Here is a 19845-nt window from a genome sequence, read left to right as displayed (position 1 = left end):
TGCATTACTTTGCATTTATCAACATTAAATATAATCTGCCATTGTGTTGCCCCATAGCCCAATTTTATGAAATCCCTTTGTAACTCTTTGCAGTTTGCCTTGAGCTTAACTATTTTGAATAAATTTTGTATCATCTGCAAATTTTGCCAATTAGCTATTTACCCTTTTTTCCAGATAATTTATGGATCTGTTGAATAGCTAGCTAGCTAGCCAGACATGCACATTTTGGATCTTTTATGTGTTTTTGCTTTCTGAGACTTGAGGACACACTCAGATCATACTTTCAGCCTTTTCTGCGAAAACCTGAGGACTTGAAACACTTTTTATATGAAAGCTGATGGTGAGACTACACTACAGAGCCTATGTTGATATAGCTATGATAGCATAGCCCCCTAGCTTAGATGCAGCTTGCATACAGAGAAGGTATGTTTCTGTTGGCACAACAACGCCATCTCCCCAAACAAAGCCCTCTTAGTCATGCCTAGTAGTCAGAACAGTGGCAGTCATTGACCAAGAGCAAGCCAAAAGGCAGGTATTGTCAACTCAGACTTTAAGGATAGAAGGGATCATCATAACCATCTGGTCTGACTTCCTGCATGTTGCAGGCCACAGAACTTCATTTATCCATGCCTGGCTAAGTTACAGTCCACAATCACTGGCTAAGTTACTGAAGTCCTCAAATCATTGAATCCAGCAAATGACCCATGCCCCATGTTGCAGAGGAAGGCACCTTCTCCCCACGATCTCACTCCCAAGGTCTCTGCAAATCTGACCTATGGGAAAATTCCTCCCGGACCCCAGCTATGGAATTCCTCCATTAACCCCAGAACATGTATCTGAGCCAGAGTACCGTTTTTGGAACCATCCATGTGCATTTGAGCCTACAGAAAATCTATTTTATGTAAGGATGTGGAGCTAAGGGGGACAGAGATGGAGAAAACCTCTAGGTGGACTGAAACTAAATTTAGAGCCAAGAGAACAGGATAATGAGAGCTAGGGTCCGGGACTGGCAATCACAAGACCTGCCATTTTCCTGGATTTGTGACCATGAGCAAGTCCCTTCACCTCTGTGTACCTATCATAGAATCATAGGGTTGGAAGAGAGCTCAGGAGGTCATCGAGTCCAGCCCTCTGCCCAAGGCAGGACCAACCCTAACTAATTCATCCCAGACAGAACTTTGTCAACCTGGGACTTAAAAACCTCTGGAGATGGAGATTCTACTACCTCCCTAGGTAACCCATTCCAGTGCTTCACCAACCAACTAGTGAAATAATTATTCCCAATATCTAACCCAGATCTCCCCCACTGCAACTTGAGACCATTGCTCCTCCTTGTGCCATGTCACTACTGTGAACAGCCTCTCTCCATCCTCGTTGGAACCTCCCTTCCGATAGTCAAAAGCTGCTATCGAATCACCCGTCACTCTTCTCTTTTTCAGACTAAATAAGCCCAAATACCCTCAGCCTCTCCTTGTAGGTCATGTGCTTCAGACCCCTAGTTATTTTGGTTGCCCTCCACTGGACTTTCCCCAATGTGTCCACATCCTCTTTTCCGTACCTATAAAACAGAGAGCATTCAGGTTCCATATATTGTCCCCATTATACAGGGTGGGAGACTGAGACATAGTTGGGGCCTGTCTACACTACAGGACTGAAGAGCATGTGTAAGCTGCTCACTCCCATGTGTCGTTCAGAGCCTCTGGATAGCACAGCTCCTAAGCATGTGTTCTGCACTTAGCCCCTGTGTAAGAGCAGGCCTGGATGGCCTTTTCCCTTTGGGCTGTAAGGAGCAGGAACTTGATACGAGGGCTCTGAAGAGGATCTCAAGAGCTAATTGTTTAAATCATTGTTATCAATGAACTATAAGCCAATATAAAATCACACGTATGAGTGATAACATACTAGCAGAGCAGTAAATAAAGCTTATACCGGGGCAGACACACAAAGTGATTTGGATCCCTTGGGAAGCTGGATCCATGCAAACAAAACAGGTTCCCCAAAGCTGATTGCAAAGCCTGCCCCTAGCCCCAAAGCATGCAGGCCACACCCCCGGAAGGGGGGACTGTACCCAGGCAAGCAGGGACTCAACAGAAGCTGGCAGGGTGATGCTGTGGTGAACAGGACTAAAGGCATCATTAGACACATGAGCAGAGGCATGAGCAGAGCAGGGTGATGACAGCTTTTTAAAACATGTTGAAAAATTGCAGATAGGGCAGCAAAGAGCCAAACATTTTGAGGGCTGGAGAAAAATGCCTCCTTGTGAGCTACCAAAAGGTGCTCAATGTGCTTCTACAAAAGTAGTCGCTGAAAGGCGACTTCATAGATGTATCTAAGTGCCTTGGAGAGAACATGTCGGGCAGTAAAGGGCTGTGCAGAGAAAGGCAGAATGAGACCAGTGGCTGGAAGGTGAAGCCATACACATTCATATTAGAAATAAGGCACAAATATTTCACAGTGAGGATGCTTCACTGTTGGAACAAACTACCAAAGCAAGTGATGGATTCTCCAATTCTAGATGTTTTCTAATGAAGACTAGATGCCTTTCTGGTATGTGCTTGGATCAAAGCTTAGCCACTGTGATACACAGAAGGGGCGGGCTATACAGGGGTCAGATTTGATACTCTAATAACCTCTTTGGGCCTTTTAAAGTCTACTAATTAATGAAAAACTGAGTGTGGCATAGGGAGCAGCCTCTGGTGCTTTGCTGTGCAGCCGGTTTGATCCCCGGACTCAGCTATCAGTAAATTAGATGATGCAGGGGAAAGAATTCAAACATCCAAAAGTCTGACCAGGGTCAGGACACTGGCCTTGCAGGGGGTGGGTGGATGTGACAGTGACATCACAAAAGCCTGCTGCAGGACCTCAGCCCATTGGGAGAAAGGGGTGGGGAGCGGGTAACCTCATAGAGAGACCCTGACATCAACCAGGCAGGACAGAGCACAAGGCAGGCAACATCAGAGACTCCCGTGGCTCCATATCAGCAAGGCTCCTTCTCAAGGTCTCTTTTTGGGGAGCGAGAGAGAATTAGATTAATGTATGTAAGCATGAGGAGGAACTTCATTGGAGTTTTCACCGTCCCTACCACAGGTTGCACCTCTGAAAACTGGTACTCTGTGATCCGGCAACATCCTTGGTCCAGCAAGAATCCATCCCAAGGTGCCATTTGCTATTATTCTTCCCTGATTCTGGGGGGCATCCAATTCTGTGAAAGGCCCTTGTTCTCTTGAGACAGAAGGACATCATAGCCAAGGTGATGTGCCAGCTCCGCTACATCCCACCCTTTCACCAGGTGCCCAAGGCTCTGCATGGACTGTGCCTTTTAGGGTGCCTCTGATGGGGTGTACAACCCCACACTGGGCCAAGAGAGGTTAGAAAGCAGACCTGGGCTGTTGGGATCCTGCTCAACTGGCCCTGCAGAACCTGCTCCAGCTGGAGGAGGAGTTTCAAAGGGAGCTTATCATGGGGTGTATTGTTCCTGCATGCTAGCTCAGAAACCAAAGGGTTAATCCAGGCTCCCTCTGGGGCATCTGGCATTGGCCACTGTCGGAAGACAGGCTACTGGGCTAGATGGACCTTTGGTCTAACCCAGTATGGCCATTCTTATGTTCTTACGTTCACTTTTTCTCCTGCACCATTGCTGGTGGCAAATGAAATTCAGTGTTAAGTGCAAAGTAAAGCACATTGGAAAAAATAATCCCAACTATACACACAAAATGATGGGCATGTATATTAGCTGTTGCCACTCAACAAAGATCTTGGCGTTACAGTGGATAGTTCACTGAAACTACCTGCTCAATGTGCAATGGGAGTCAAAAATAGTGAACAGAATGTTAGGAACCATTAAGAACAAGATAGATAATGAAACAGAAAATATCACAATGCCATTATATGAATCCATGGCACATCCACCACACCTTAAAAACTTCATGCAAGACATATTAGAACTGAAAAAGCTACAGAGAAGAGCAACAAAAATACTATGGGTATGGAACAGCTTTTATATGAGAAGTTTAAAAGACTGGGACTGTGCTACTTAGAAGAAAGATAGTAGGGGTATGACAGAGGTCTATAAAATCGTGAATGTGGAGAAAGTGAATAGAGAAGTATAATGTATGACTTCTTATAAAAACAACCAAGAGGACACCTGATGAAATTAATATGCAGATGGTTTAAAAAAAACAAAAGTAAGTATTTCTTCACACAATGCACAAACTGTGGAACTTGTCACCATGACATGTCATAAAGACCAAATTATAAGGGGGATCAAAAAGGAACTAAATAAGTTCATGCAGGATATACAAGATGATCAGGTATGCAGCTCCATACTCCAGGCATTCCTAAACTTCCAACTTCCAGGAGCTGATCCTGGACAACAGGGGATGGGTCACTAAAAATTGCTTTGTTGTGTTTATTTCCTCTGTGATGGCTTTGATCTCAGAAGTCCCCTTGTGACTGTCACTTGATGTGCTGAAAAACCACTGAACCAACCTTCCTGCCATTGTGGGCTTGCCTCAATCCTCTGTTCTGCTGCGTCAGACGCTTTAGCTTTCTCCTACACTGGCACAAAGACGGGGTCATAGTCCACATTCAGAGGATCACAGGCTCCTGAATGAGAGATTATTTGCTCTGCTTTGCATAAAACATTTTTGAGTTGTGCATATTCATATTAGAACATAATTCCATAAAATATGAGGGTGTAGTAGCACATGTTGATCAGGACCTCCTGTAACAAATGATCAGCAGATAATGTCCCATTCCTCGGCATGTAGTTTTTCCCATGTAGAATAAAGCCCAATGTCCAATTCTGGAAAACTTGGCTGTTGTTATTTCCTGGATAACCTTTTACTTTGTTTCTGAGTGTGTAGTATGGATGATAGTATAAAACCCTCAAATATCTTCTCCCATCGAAGTTTTTATGTCTGATACATTTTTGACAAGAGGAGGCATATTAGAAAGTTATTACCAATCTTACTGAAAACCTTAATTAAAGTGTCAGATGACTGATTTTGCATGGTTGCAACCAAGACCAATTTATGTTCACTGTATAATGGAATAATTATACTGTAGGTAGTGTCACACAATGTTAGCTATAGAAGCAATTAATCAGAGGGTCAAATAGGGTTACCAGATGTCCGGTATACACCTGGATAGTCCGGTATTTTTGCCTCCTGTCCGGTAAAATAACTTCAGAAAATACTGAATTTCTGATTTTGTTCCCTGGCCAGGTGGTGAAAATGCCAGGCACTTGGTAACCCTACAAACACTCAGCACCCCACCCTGAACCTTCCCTCAGCCCTCAACCCCCCCAAACCCAGGCTGCTGGCACAAAATGGCTGCTGGCAAAAAGACCAAGGGGAAGCAATGACTCCCCTGGGTCTTAGTGCTCAACCACTTCCCTGTTCCTATCCCTGCACTCACTCTTAAAGGGGACATGCTGTTTTATTTTAATTTTTTTTTTTGCTTAGTAAGTCTTGGAGTCCTTTTTTTTTATGCTCAACAACTTTGGTCTCCCCCCCTTTTTTTTCTTCAACAGAATTTTTTCCCGTTTTTTTTGTGTGGGGGGGAGAGTGTGGGTGTTCGGTATTTTTGTTCAACCATCTGGCAACCCTAGGGTCAAACCACAGGCAGAGTTCAGGTTTTTCTAACCAAAAGTGCTAACAGTTTTTCAAAAAAATCTCAGAGGGATACCCATTCTAGTCTGTAACTTTAAAAATGATGAGCAGTCCTGTGGCACCTTAAGGTGTATCTACACTGCACAGTTATTTTGAAATAACTGATGATATTTTTAAATAACTGTGCAAACAGCTACACTGTACAGATGTACCCTTAGAGACTAACAAACATATACAGAATCATGAACTTTTGTGTATAAAACCCACTTCATCAGATCTGATGATCACTTCATCTGATGAAGTGGGTTTTACCCACAGAAGCTCATGATTTTTGTTAGTGTCTAAGCCCTAGTCTACACTAGGAAGTTCTTTTGAAATAACTCCCCTTATTTCAAAATAATAAGCAAAGCGTCCGCACTACCAAGCTCATTATTTTGAAATAACGGGCTGGTTATTTTGAAATCTATATTCCTGAATTCCTCAGGAAATAAGCTTATTTTGAAATAGTTATTTCAGGAGTTATTTCAAATGTAATTATTTTGAAATAATTTCCTAATGTAGACATGTCCTAAGGTGCCTAAGTACTCATTCTAGAGCTACTTTCAAGCCAGTGCTGCTCACCAAACTCACCAGTACTTCTAGGAACCTGATGGACGCTAAATGATTGGCTAGCAGTGTGGTATTTTTGGTAAGATCCAAACCTATATAGACCTGGTAACATGGCTGACACTTGGGATTAGAAGAATAGTTTGCATATGTGAGACGAGGGTTATTTTAAAAATAACTTCTCTCTGTACTGAACCTAGGTGATGACTGGGAGCCAGAGAACTGGAATGCAATAAAGGGATTTGTGTGATTTCTCTTTTGGATGCTTGATAATCAGTGTGGAAGATCAGAAGCACAGTTTGTGACTGGGTGGGGAGTCTAACTTCAGTGTTACCCACCAGTGTTGGGAATATCTGCTCTCCCTTTTGCAGCAATGGCAGCGGCAGAGTTCATCTTGGCATTTCCAGTGAGGACTGCCCCCAGACACACCCAGTCACACCTATGCCCTGCGGCATGTCACAAGCATCACCTCCCTAAACTTATTAAACACAGTCTTGAAGCTAGTTAAGTTTTTCTTGCCCCCACTGCTCCCCATGGTAGGCTTTTCCATAATTTCACTCCTCTGATGGTTAGAAACCTTTATCTAATTTAAAACTAAACTTCTTCATGGCCAGTTTATATCTATTTATTCTTGTTTCAACATTGAATCTTAACTTAAATAACTTCTCTCCCTCCCTGGTATTTATTCCTCTGATGTATTTGTAGAGAGTAATCACATCTCCCCACAATCTTTTTTTGGTTAGGCTAAACTAGCATAATTCTTTGAGTTTCACTTCATAAGGCAGGTTTTCTATTCCTCTGATCCTTACTAGCCCTTCTCTGCACCTGTTTCAGATGAGATCTCACCAGTGCCTTGTACCAATGTAGTAAGGCTTCGCTGTCTGCTAAAAAGATCTTGCCACATGGGTGAATGTGATATGGAAAATGAGGCAAATAATGAGAAAAGGCAGGCCCCAGTAATCTTTTCTGAACTCAAGAATGTAGAGGTGTCAGGACGTGCTACATAACCAACTGATGAACTCTGCTATTGCTCTGCACAAAAGGGAAGAAAGCAGAAGAATCATTAGGGACTTCTAAGCACCATGTGGTTCAGCCTGTCTAATCAGATGATGTTATTTCTGTTGCCCTATTCTTTCCTCCCATTGTTTGTCACACTCATTTGACATCTCGTCTTAAATTGGCCAAATGCAGTGCCAAATGCAATGGGACCCCAATACTAATCAGGGCTTTCAAGCCATTCACTATATAAATACAGAACTGGAAAACAATTTATTAAAGGCATGTTGTTCCTGATATAACAAGAAGCAGCAGCAAGATAAAGCACAAGTATAGCAAAAGTCAGTTTAAAGTAAGAGCAGTAAACATGTCTTGTAACCTTAGCAGATGCAAAATTTGAACAAAGAAAATTGCTCCAGCAAACTCTGGGTCACATGGGCAACAAACAACAGCACCCTACAGTAACATTTCATATTAAGGGTGGAACATCTTGGTTATCTTCAAAGTCAATACAGCTAGGTTTAGTGTCTATAACCTTTTGTTGCTGCAGCCTAATAGGTCCTTGCCCAATTCGCTCCTTTTCTTGGATTATGTTTGCCACATCAGGGAATGAATATTTGCTAGGATCCACTTCTAGTTTCTCAACTTGTTCCCTGTAAAAAAAGAGAACAGATGGTTATAAATAAATCTTCATAACAACATTACATGTGGCAACAGAAATTTGGAACGGCTTCCCACATTTCCCACTACCCATAGAAGCCATTATGAGTTTTACCACTGACTTCAGTGGGAGGATTAAGAAATATCACTACTGTGAACCAATAGCTAATTCAAAAGAGTGTCTTGGGGCTTGTGGCACAGCTGTACCTCTGAAGCTGCTCCTCTGTACAGCTTAGTGAAGACACTACTTACACTGAAGAAAGAGCTTCTCCCATCAGCATAGATATTTCACCTCCATGAGAGGCAGTAGTGATGTCAATCAAAGACACCTTCCTATTGATGTAGCACTATCTCCACTAGGGGGTTCTTCTTCAAATAGCGTTCCTATGGGTGCTCCACTGTAGTTGACTCCCAAGCAGTATCCCCTCTCAGGGCTGAGACAATCGTCCAGGTAAGAATAAATCATTGTCCATTGCAAACCTAAGTAGGCAGCCACCACTGAGAGAAGCTTGGAAAATACTGTCAGGGCCGAAGATAACCCAGAGGGGAGTACCCTGTACTGGTAGTGATCTTGTCCCCGGGTTAATAGGAGAAATTGTCTGTGAATTGATAAGACTCAGATGTGAAAATCCACATCCTGAAGATTGAGGGCTACAAACCAATCTTCCTGTTACAATGCTGGAATGATTGTTGCTAAAGTGACCATCTTCAATTACTGAGCTTTGATAATCTCATTAAGAGCTCTGAGGTCTAATATGGGTCTACATTCCCTCATCCTTTTGGGGTATTAAGACATACCAAGGGTAGAGTGCTTTACCTCATAGATCTTGAGGTATTGGTTCTATGGCTCTCACTATCACAGTAAACTCTCATGAGAAGGGTTCCAGAGGGATGGGGAACAGTGTTGTGGAGTGTGCAGAAAGGTAAAATGGATGGTACCCATGGTGAACAATCTCTAGGAGCCAATGGTCTGACGTTATATGCTCCCAGCCGCTGCTGAATACTGCCAGACAGTTCACCTACAACCCCCAACTTAAACCTGTCCAACACATTATCAATAAACTACAGCCTATATTGGAACAGGATACCATACTCAAAGAGGCTCTGGGAGACAGACCCTAGTCTCCTATAGACAACCACCTAACCTCAAGATGATTCTTACCAACCACCACAGGACATACCACACTAATACCAACCCTGGTACCTTCCCTTGCAACAAACCCCGTTGCCAGCTTTGTCCACATATTCATTCTGCTGATACCATTATTGGACCTAACCAAGTGAGTTATAAGATCAAGAACACATATTCCTGCGCATCCAGAAATATAATCTATGCTATCATGTGCCGAAAGTGTCCGTCTGCTATGTACATTGGACAAACATCTCAGACACTTCGCCAAAGGATTAATGCCCACAAAACAGATATCAGACAAGATCACAAAGAGAAAACAGTTTCTTGCCACTTTAACCAGAAAGGACACTCTCTAAATGACTTAGCCACCTGCATTCTGCTACAAAGACCTTTTACATCTGCACTTGAAAGGGAATCCTCTGAACTGTCATTCATGTTAAAATTCGACACTTACCAACAAGGACTTAACAAGTCTTTGAACTTTCTCACCCATTACCAAGACAGTTTCCCCAATTATCACCTGTAATACCATTAACTCACAAACATCCCACTCTCCCTACCTTTAATATCAGCAATTCACAGACACTTACCTTCCTTCCTCCCCCTTCCCACCCCCCCGCATCCCCCTTCTGTTCTGCAATGTGATTTGTCCTTTTCATATTTGTTCATTTTTTTAAATTGTATCCTTTGGTATATATGATTGTGACTACTTTCTTCCACTATTTGATCTGAGGAAGTGGGTCTGGCCCACGAAAGCTCATCATCTAATAAACCATCTTGTTAGTCTTTAAAGTGCTACATTGTCCTGCATTTTGCTTCAACTACCCCAGACTAACACGGCTACATTTCTATCACCAAAGGGATGAGTAGTGATGGTCAGTTGTAGCAGTTTCCTCAGCTCCTTCTCTATTAGAGCCTATTTAAGCTCTGAAACAGAGGGGAAGAGGATGGGTAGTAGAACAACCAAAGGAATGTTCATCTCGAAGAACCTTTGGGTATGTCTACACTAGCCCCCTAGTTCGAACTAGGGAGGCTAATGTAGGCATTCGAAGTTGCAAATGAAGCCCGGGATTTAAATATCCTGGGCTTTATTTGCATCTTCCTGTCAGGGAGCCATTTTTAAATCCCCTTAGTCCGAACTAACTGCCTGTGGCTACCTAACGTTAACTCGAACTAAGTCCTTAGTTCGAGTTAACTGTTACACCTCATTCCACAAGGTGTAACAGTTAACTCGAACTAAGGACTTAGTTCGAGTTAACGTTTGACTGCCGTGTGTAGCCACGGTCAGTTAGTTCTCAGTTAGTTCGGACTAAGGGGATTTTAAAATGGCGCCCGGACGGGAAGATGAAAAGAAAACCCAGGATATTTAAATCCTGGGCTTCATTTGCAACTTCGAATGCCTACATTAGCCTCCCTAGTTTGAACTAGGGGGCTAGTGTAGACATACTCTTAGTTATCAAGATGAGTAACCTTCTTTTGAGAGAAATGTCTCTGTGAGTGCTCCACTTGAGGTGACTGTAAAGCAGTGCCTTTTAGGATGGTAGAGGTTTCAGAGTAGGATGGAAAGCAGTGGACAGTACTGCTCGTCCAATCTGAGTGTCTGTTTTAGGGCACTGGGTGATTGCATACTGTTTGTAAAGGTGTGTTCAGATGCCCTTTCAGACATCCTTTTAAATGTGCACCAAAGGGACTCTGTTGAGAAACTCTGTGGACATTGATATAGACCTAATGGAATGTATCCTCATGGTTGGTGGTGGCTGAGAGCCCTTCAATTGGTAGCAGAGATGAATGCATCCCAATATTCATTTATAGTGACTTTGTGTAGACATGGGTGCTCCCTTCGACCCTTCTGCTATGGAAATGAAGAGTTTTGAAGTAGTTTCAAATGATTTTGTACTGTCAAAACAAAAGGCCAGTGCCCTTTTAACATTCTCTGTGTGTGCGCTATAGCCATGAATGAATTTGCATGTGATTTCGGGAAGAAAGTTGGAAGTTGCAGAGGATCACTGATGTGGAAGGATGAGTGCACCGGAGTAAGAATTTGGGATGAGTGCTTTGTCCTTAAAAAAATATAGTGTATGGAGGTTTAGCCATAAGAGCTCCTATCTCCCCAACATGTCTTGTGGATGTGATGACAAGAAAGGATAATTTAATGGAGAGATGCAACAAAGAGTAAGTTGCAGGAGGTTCAAATGGTTTACCAATTAATGTGGCTAGCACAAGATTTAAGTCCCAAGGCACCATAGGTGGTCACACATCAGGATAGAATATTTGGATGCCTTTGAGGAACTGTTTGGTGATCCACCTGAAATGTGGATGTTGTGATGGAATGCACTGATTGCCACTCAACTAACCTTCATTGAGCTGAAAGTCCTGATTGTTTAAGTTCTAAGAGGCAGTCTAAAATGACAGGGATGGGGCAGATGCAGTGTCCACGTTTTGTGGTGCACCATGTCATTAATCTCTTCCACTTGTGTGTGCAGATGCAGCATATGGAAGGTTTCCTACTATGGACTAATACCTGCTGAACCTGTACTGAGCAGGCTAGCTTGTCATGGGAAAACCATGTAGCAGCCATCTGAAGGTCGGGGTGCTGAAGTTGTCCTTCCTGTTGGGTAAATAGATTTGGATGAAGTGGAAGAGTGATTGTGGGGAGTGCTGATATCCAAATCATAAAAGGGTACCATGGTTGTCTCAGCCATTTTAGGAGTATTAAAATGACTGTGTCCCTGTTGGTCCTTATTTTCTGTATGACTCTTGAGAGCAATGGAATTGGTAGAAACACATATAGAAGGTCCACATTCCAGTTGATTAAGAACACACCTCACTGGGAGATTTTTCCCCAGCGCAACTCTGGAATAAAGTAGAGGACTTTTGGTGTTGTGGGATGTGGCAAAAAGATCTGTACATGGATGGCCCACTCTTGGAATATTGAAGTGTTGAGTTGCTCATTTCCCATTTGTGGTCTTGAAGAAACCATCTGCTGAAGAACTTTAGTCTGCCATGGTATTGTGGCAGCTGAAATGTGGATGTTTGATGGATGCATAGATTCCAGATCTTTATTGCTTCAGAATGTAGCAAATGGGATCTGACTCCTCCTTGCCTGTTTATATAAAACATACAAGTAATGTTGCCTGTGATCACTTGTATGTATCAATTGTACATCAACAGGAGAAAGTGGAGGCAGGCATTGCATACTGTGAAAGTTCCAGGAGGTAGATATGTAATCTGCTGTGTTGTGGACCACAGTCCCTAGACTGTATGATGTTGAATGTGTACTCCTCACCCCAGGAGGGAGGCAACAATCATAAAACGTACTAATGGAGGTTCCTGAGTGAAGGGGATATTTGAACACAGGTTGTGGGAATGAGTCCATCATGATAATGATTCCTTGATCTTGTTGAGCATCATCAAATGGATGTTCAAGCTGTGTTTGTTGGATTTGAATTCTGTTGATAACCAACCTTGTGGAAGCATGATTTTTTTTTTACCACAAATGTGCAAGCACCCATGTATCCCAAGGGTTGTAGGCATTTGTGAGCAGTGTTCCCTGTAAGCTGTGCACTTATGTGGGCATTCAGGAGAAATTCAAATGACACTCAGATGATTTAGAGCGCTCAGAGCACAGTTTTGTGTTTCTATAGATGGTGCACATTTGCACATGCCTAGGCACAGAAAAAAACTATTCCACACATGGATGAAAAAAATCTGCACATGGATGGAAAAGATTACAGGGCCCATCATTTGTGAGCCATAATTTGTAGGGTTTTGTGGTCTGTGGCTATTATAAACTGAATAGTGTTGAACTTGTTTCGAGGGAGCAAGGCTCATGCTGTTGTGGAGTCTAAATAAGTAACAATTAATTCCAGCTGTGCAGCAGGTTCTATAGTAGACTTTTTTATGTTTATTTGTAGACTGAGACCATGGAAAAACATCAGATGATCATTTGCATCAGATGAACTGCCTTTGATAAGGTCTGTGCCTTAAGAAGGTTGTCAGTGATACTGTATCCTGAAGCACATGTTATTCAAAACAATCTTGTTCAGTGTTTGGGCACCAATATTAAATCCCAACACAATAATATTTAATAAATCAGTTACTGTCCATTTAATAGGTTATCTAAAAAATGGCATCAATAAAAAACAACTACTGGTATATCACAAAGCAGTGTTACCAATAAAACAAAAAAGCTAGCTATTCCTGTTTCCTGCCCAGTGAAGCTTATACCAGAAAGGAACAACCATAAACTATAACATGAATGGACAATACTGTGTAATAACCAATTAAACAATTATATATAAAGGCCTCAGTTGTAATGTCATTACTCTAACTTTCTGTTTTGCCTCTTAGACATAATCTTGTGGGACACGCTATAACAATGCTTATTGCAGTACTGCAAAACTTCCAGCCTATAACCAATAATGGTAACTGAAACAGCCTCAATAAAAGTGTGGCACTACATTTAAAAGAGCCAGGCTACCACATCATATTTTTTTTAAAAAAATTCTGCTTAGGTATAAGGTGGTGTCAGAGGTACACATACCTGTATGTCCACATACACTACAAATATACAAACCATATCCACATTATACATATATATTTGTTATCTGGCAGTGCTCCAAGGTTCAATCAAAAAACTACAATCCTCAACCAAAGTTCTGGGCATAACATCCCAAACCCCACAATAAAAAAACTTAACACAATTAGCAAATAAAATCTGTCTATCAGTTGTATCAACAGAAGTACCTGAAAAGGGATGGATTTGAGGGTGGGTGGGAGGTACGGAGAGGAAGGTGATGGTATAGGCCAAGTAGGTGACTTGGTTTAAGTCTCGGCTTGACAAAGCCCTGGCCGGGTTGATTTAGTTGGAATTGGTCCTGCCTAGAGCAGGGGGCTGGACTTGATGACCTTCTGAGGTCTCTTCCAGTTCTATGATTCTATGACTTCTAGGGCCCATTTGTTGGTGATAATAACTGCCCACTTGGTGTAAAAAGGGTATAAATTGTCCTCAAAGAATTGGATAATGGTACCAGTCATTGGAGCAAATGAGAGGTCTTCTAAACCCTCGACCAAATCTTCAAATGTATTTGTTGGATACAAGAGGAGGAGACACCATTGATGGTGAGGGGAGTGCCACCGTTGTGACCTTTGTCTTTGTGGTTGTTGCTGTTTATATGGTCTCTATTGAATGCATAAAGGGTATCTGGGCATTGGTATGGTGAATATCCATATTGTATTCTCCTGGTGGCAGAGTATGTCAAGGGACTGGAGTGTGACTCGCAAGTCCTTCATTGTATGAAGAACCTCGGTGGTCTTCACCACAAGTAGCTTTTCCTCATTAAAAAGATCTTTCACAGTATTCTATATTTCATGGGGGAATATGGAAGATGTGAACCACAATGCTCTAAGCATTGCTACTGCCATGGCAATAGATCTAGCTGCCGTGTTAGCAGCATGCAGCAAAGATTGTAGCACCTGCACAAGTGAAGGTTTGGCCTTCAGAGACTATTGATTTCAACTGTTGTCTTTTTGCCTCTGGAATGTCTTCAATCGAACTTATCATAGTTCTTATGGACATACTTGGCCAGAAGGACCAAACAGTTAGATACTCTGAACTGCAATGTAGAGAAAGCATAGACTTCTCACTAAAAAGGTCTAGTCTCTTGCGGTGCATATCTGAATAGGTAGATCTAAATTGTTGTTGTTTGTCCCATTCTGAGCTACCTCTACTACCAGTGAGATAGAAGTTGGATGTGTAATAAAAAATTTGGATCCCTTAGATAGAATACAATATTTATGGTTGGCACTTTTGAAGGTAGGAGGAATTGTGGCTGGCGTTTGCCAGACCATTTTCATCGATACATGATAACAGAATTGATACCTTAAAAGAGAAGGAAGTTTGTAAGAGGTCTCTGACATCTCCTGTAGGGTGATCTTAAGCTCGTTAGCCACTCTTTTAAAGAGGTCCTGTGTAACGCAGTACACAACCAACCCCTCTTTTAAATCAGGCTCAAAGAAACCTCAGGGTTGTGCAACACCTGTGCCTTTATTCATCCAAGCTTGTGTCACCACCAGTGCCAAACTATATACAGTCTTTATAGAGTTTATTCACCTCTTACAGGCAGAGTCAATCCTCAGCTAGGAGGCCTAGGGAGCTCCCTCCCTGACTGACCTCTCCCTCACTTCCTGTCCCCACTTCTGGCTCCTTCTCAGCCTATACAGCCCTTGGCTTGTCAGACTGTAGATGTTGCCAATCCACGGATCAGCATCTGGCCTTTTCATCATCTCCAATCTGTTCCACTTGACTGGAGCTGACAGGGCAGGGGCTAATTAGGTGCTCTTGTATCAGCACCTTCATCCTAGAATTGGGAGAAATCATCTGCTGATGTAGGTGGTAGAGGCATTATAACCTCATCAGGAGAAAAGGAGGAATTGGTAGGTGGGGAAGTGTCTGGGGAGACATGTCTCCCCAAAGGTCTGAACATCACCCTCCATAGTTTGTGTAGGTGAAGGTGGGGATTTCAACACTTCCCTAGGAGGACTAGACTGTCTGGACTAGAGAGTCTGCTCTTGTAAGACTCTCAAGGACTCCAGTAAGGCCAGTGGTTGGGACAGGGTATGGTGGGTTCAATCCAAGGGTGTCCATACCAGGGAGGCATGTCACAGTCATAAGATGATTGAGACGTAGGTGGTAAGGCCATTATGGGTGTTCTGATGGGTGAAGAGTGATGAAGGGAAAATATAGCTCCAACTTAAATATTCTCGTCACTAGAGAACTGTGATGGAATCAGAGATAGTTGGTAATGTGCGACTGATGATGTTATAGAAACATTGGTACCAAAGAGAGGAGACTCTGGTGGAAGAGAAACAGTCAACTCACTGTGGTACAGAAAGAGATGTGGCACCAATGATATAGGTGCCAGAAGAGTTGGTGCTATTATCACTGGCTGCCATTATCACTGCTGCTGAACCCCTGATACTGGAAGTCTTAGGCTGCAGTACAGAGGCAGAAGGGGTCAACAGGGCCAGAGGTGGCAATGTTGATAGTGTTGCAGTGAGGACAGGCAGCATGGAATCTTTAGCCTCAGTGCCAGCAAGTGCACAAGGTACACTATTTAAATTCCAGTAACAAGGGCTAATATGTTGAGGAAATTTTTCAGGAGGGCGGGGAGGGGGGCAGAAGGAGGGAGGGAGAAAGGCAGTGAAAGAACTATGCTATAATCTAAATTACTAACATTATCTATTTCTTTTTTCCCTAATTAAATGTATGGAACTATGGAGCTCCACCTCAGGCCACGGACAGTTGAGAAGGAACTGAGGAATCCAGGTTCCACAAACAATACTTCAACAAATAATGGTTCACAAGGTAGGTACTGCATGTGTGTGACCCATATGGTCACTGCTGTAAAGCTCTCTGAGCAAAGGCACAGAGATGCACCTACACCTGGAATGGAGCACACAGGGGCATTTCTTGATGGAGAACGAACATTTTTTTAGTAAGCAAATATATTATATTTAAACTGTGTTCTATGGATATCTGTTGCTTATTTTTCACAATATGGTGCTTAATGATTTTTGTGGGGTGATGGAACTTTATAGTCAACAATTATTCAAAGAACAGTAAACACTAGAATGCACAATACATTCACTCAATCCATGTCAGAGATGTTTTTAAAATAATCCTTAGTATAATTTGTTGTTTTCTTAATGAACACATTGATATCATTATCACTCCATCAGCAGAGATTAAGTGTTCTTATACTTTCTGCACTGTAGTATTTAGATCTAGCATTTACAAATAATTAATTCAATTAAACAGCTAATTTGTTGGCTTTCATACAAATAAATCTCTTTCTTTGAATAAACATCAGTGGATTGGAGCACATTGGTTAAGTAGAAGACTGTGTTATGGATTAATTATTTGAGCATGTTTAGAAGATATGCCATGTAAATTAATTCCTATTATAAGTTCACATTTAATGGAGCACTCAGCTACATTTTGGATGCCTCCTGTGTGAGAGGGCTAGAGAGAGCAGGGGACACTTTCATATAGAAAAAACAGAAAAACTCTAATCCGTTCCCAGTAATCTGTGATTGATTCTTCTTCATGTTGTCCCATTAACTGAGGTCAGAGGCTTGTGTACTTTATCTCCAAATATTCTTGTCTCGTGTGTCTTCAGAGCTGACACTCATCTTCAGGACCTCCTTCAGAATCTTGAATCTAGATATTCTATGTGATTTTTGTCCCATAACTACTTGTTTTGGCCAAGTTATCCCACATCTCATTGTCTTACGTGATCTAGACATATCAGTTTTTATTCCCTCAGTTTTTCTATGATGGGAGGCTGCTGAATCATGGCTCATACCATTTCATTGTGTAGCCTCTCAACTCTAATAATAGATTACTTGAAATGAATTTCTGAATGAAAAGGCTAACGACGGACAAAAGAAGAGCTGTGGAACAAACGATAAAGTGGTGGAGGCTTGCTCATAGGGAAATTACTCTGAGATTTAAGAATGAGGTTTTATAGAGGTTGGACAACAACCAAACTGATAATACCAGTTTTGGGGAAAAACATCCAAACGTATTACAGAAAGTGTGTAAGCTACCTGTGATCAAATGAAAGGAAGGACATTTCAATCACAAGGAGACAAGGTGGTGTGCCAACAGTGTGCAGTAGGCAGCAAGGAAAGAGGAAAGGTTTAAGCAATGGCAGAAAATAGGAACAGTACAAAGTTCTGAGGAATACCAACTTGTAAAGAAGATGCTGAAAAAAGCACTTGATAAGGTCAGGCATTTGAAGTCTTGTAAATAGGACTACTAATGAAGGAAGAGGAGCAAAAATATATTGACTAGCCAACATTAGACAAAGAATCATAGAGGATTTGGGAGCTGTGATTTATGTCAAAGTTAAAAATGGAAGAATATGAGTGGAAGAGGGTAAAATCATTAGGCAATAATCATTAGGTAATCATTAGGTGGCAACAGTTTTATGAGAAACTACTCAATAAAGAGACTGTGAAGAAAGCATTGAGGGAAGTATGTGAAAGCAACAACCTCAGGAAGGTACTTGAAAAAATTCATAACCATCACTCCTTCATTTCCTCCATAGTTAAGATTCAGACAGGACTAAAGATGATGAAATATGGGAAAGCAGTGGCACAGGATGGTATCCCGATTGAGGCATATAAGTACAGAAGTACAGGGAGAAATGCAAGAATCCACTGTTAGCATTTGTGGGTTTAGAGAAGACCTATGATGGATTCCCTAGAGAACTATAAAGGAGGCGTAAGCTACCAAAGATGTGTTCAGACTATCACGAACATGTATGAGGGTAGTACTGGGAAGGGCTGGGCTGGTACTGTCTGGGAGCTCTGGACAGAAGCAAAGACTGGTATCTAAGTGCCATAACCCAGTGACTTGGAGTCTGTAAAGAGACTGGTACTGGGCTCAAGTCTGTCGTTGAGGATCTGGATTTCCTCTGGGGCCTGCTACTTCTGGAGTGATTGTGACCTGTGGATGTGCAGAACTGACGAGATCATGGCTGGCATAGACCACCCACTCCAACTTTACTTATCCACTGGCCACCTCTGGCTAAACTTTGGACATTTTGCACTTTGCTCTGTGACAGAAGACTGGAGAATTTGGCTCTTAATGAAAAATGTCAGCTCCAACTCAACTTTCCCAGCAAATTATACCAAAACCGATTCTATGTAAGAAAAGTCTTATGAATAACTAGAAGATCTACCCAGAGTTCCTTGGGTTATTCAGGGCAGGGGACTAAGGATGTGGGGGTGGGGTATAGCAGTGAGGTCAGGGACGTGGGGAAGCTGGGAGGTATGGAGGGCATAGAGGAAGGAGTGTGGGTGCAGAAATCAGGGCAGGAGATGAGGGCTTCAGGGTAGGGGTTAGAGGTGTCTGGTCCCTGGGGTCGGCCTGGGCCTGTGAGGGCTATGGTAACTAGCCATCGGCTGCTGCCCAGGGCCAGCCCGGAGCAGTGGGGACTGTGATGTCCGGTCAGAAGTTGCTCCATGGCTCTCTGGGACTGTCAGAGTGGCAGGAACCTCTCCTGTAGGCTGGCCTGAGTGGTGGGGGCTACACTGCCCAGTTGTTGGCTCCTCTGTAGTTCTCTGGGGCTGTCAGGGTGGTTGGGGTGCACTTGCTTGCTGCTCCCCTGTGGTCATTCTTGATTACAACTGTCCCCCGTGTTTCCCTCCTCCCATGGTCATTCAGGGGTATAACTGTCCCTACAATCACAGCTCTTCCTTTTTGTTTGATGAAGTGCAATCACATTCCATGCTCATCCCATTGTTCTGGCACAACCAACCCCTCACCTTGCTTAATGGCTCTAGGAAAACCAGAAAATGAGTGATTTACTCATGATATCAATATATGATAAGAGAAAGCTGCTTACCAAATTTGGTGGTCCTAGCTCTTACCATTTAGGAGTAATTCTTGAAGAGACTCACACAAGGATGGACCAACAAACAGATGCACAAACTCTCTCAAATATATAGTAAATGGAGACACACACAAGACACCTCCTCTTTTTCTCCACCCTATATTTCTGAGCTATCTAGTAATATCCTTTTTGTTATTATACAGTTTGAAACAGAAATGGATTCACATTGTGACAATATTCTACAAATGTTCATTGCTCAAAGGCAATAAAATTCTTAACTTCCTGTCTAATTTCCGAAGTGTGCCATGACCTTAATCCAATTATTAGTAGCTTTGGGGTAGATTCCAAACGAGCACATGCTGCACTGAATCTTTCCTCTACTTTTATCATGTGGACCTAATGCTCTGCAGTAATTCAGCAAAAGCTGAAAGAATAG

The 19845-nt window shown here is 42.4% G+C and overlaps 1 protein-coding gene across 4 annotated transcripts in view; it reads right to left on the bottom strand.

Annotated features, from left to right (window-relative positions):
• Nucleotides 1–7468: 7468 nt before the first annotated feature.
• Nucleotides 7469–19845, bottom strand: part of DNAAF11 (dynein axonemal assembly factor 11) — a 62602-nt gene continuing 50225 nt past the window's right edge. For all 4 annotated transcript variants that reach the window (XM_075920119.2, XM_075920118.2, XM_075920120.2 and 1 more), the window contains one exon: nt 7469–7867. In XM_075920119.2, coding sequence (XP_075776234.1) covers nt 7684–7867 — 184 coding nt within the window. In that variant the 3' untranslated portion in view covers nt 7469–7683. The remainder of the gene's footprint in view (nt 7868–19845) is intronic.

This window comes from Pelodiscus sinensis, chromosome 2, assembly GCF_052426305.1.
Source record: "Pelodiscus sinensis isolate ZL-2025 chromosome 2, ASM5242630v1, whole genome shotgun sequence".
Lineage (NCBI taxonomy): Eukaryota > Metazoa > Chordata > Testudines > Trionychidae > Pelodiscus > Pelodiscus sinensis.
Note: the sequence above shows the minus strand (reverse complement) of the source record. Positions and strands in the feature narration are given on the sequence as shown.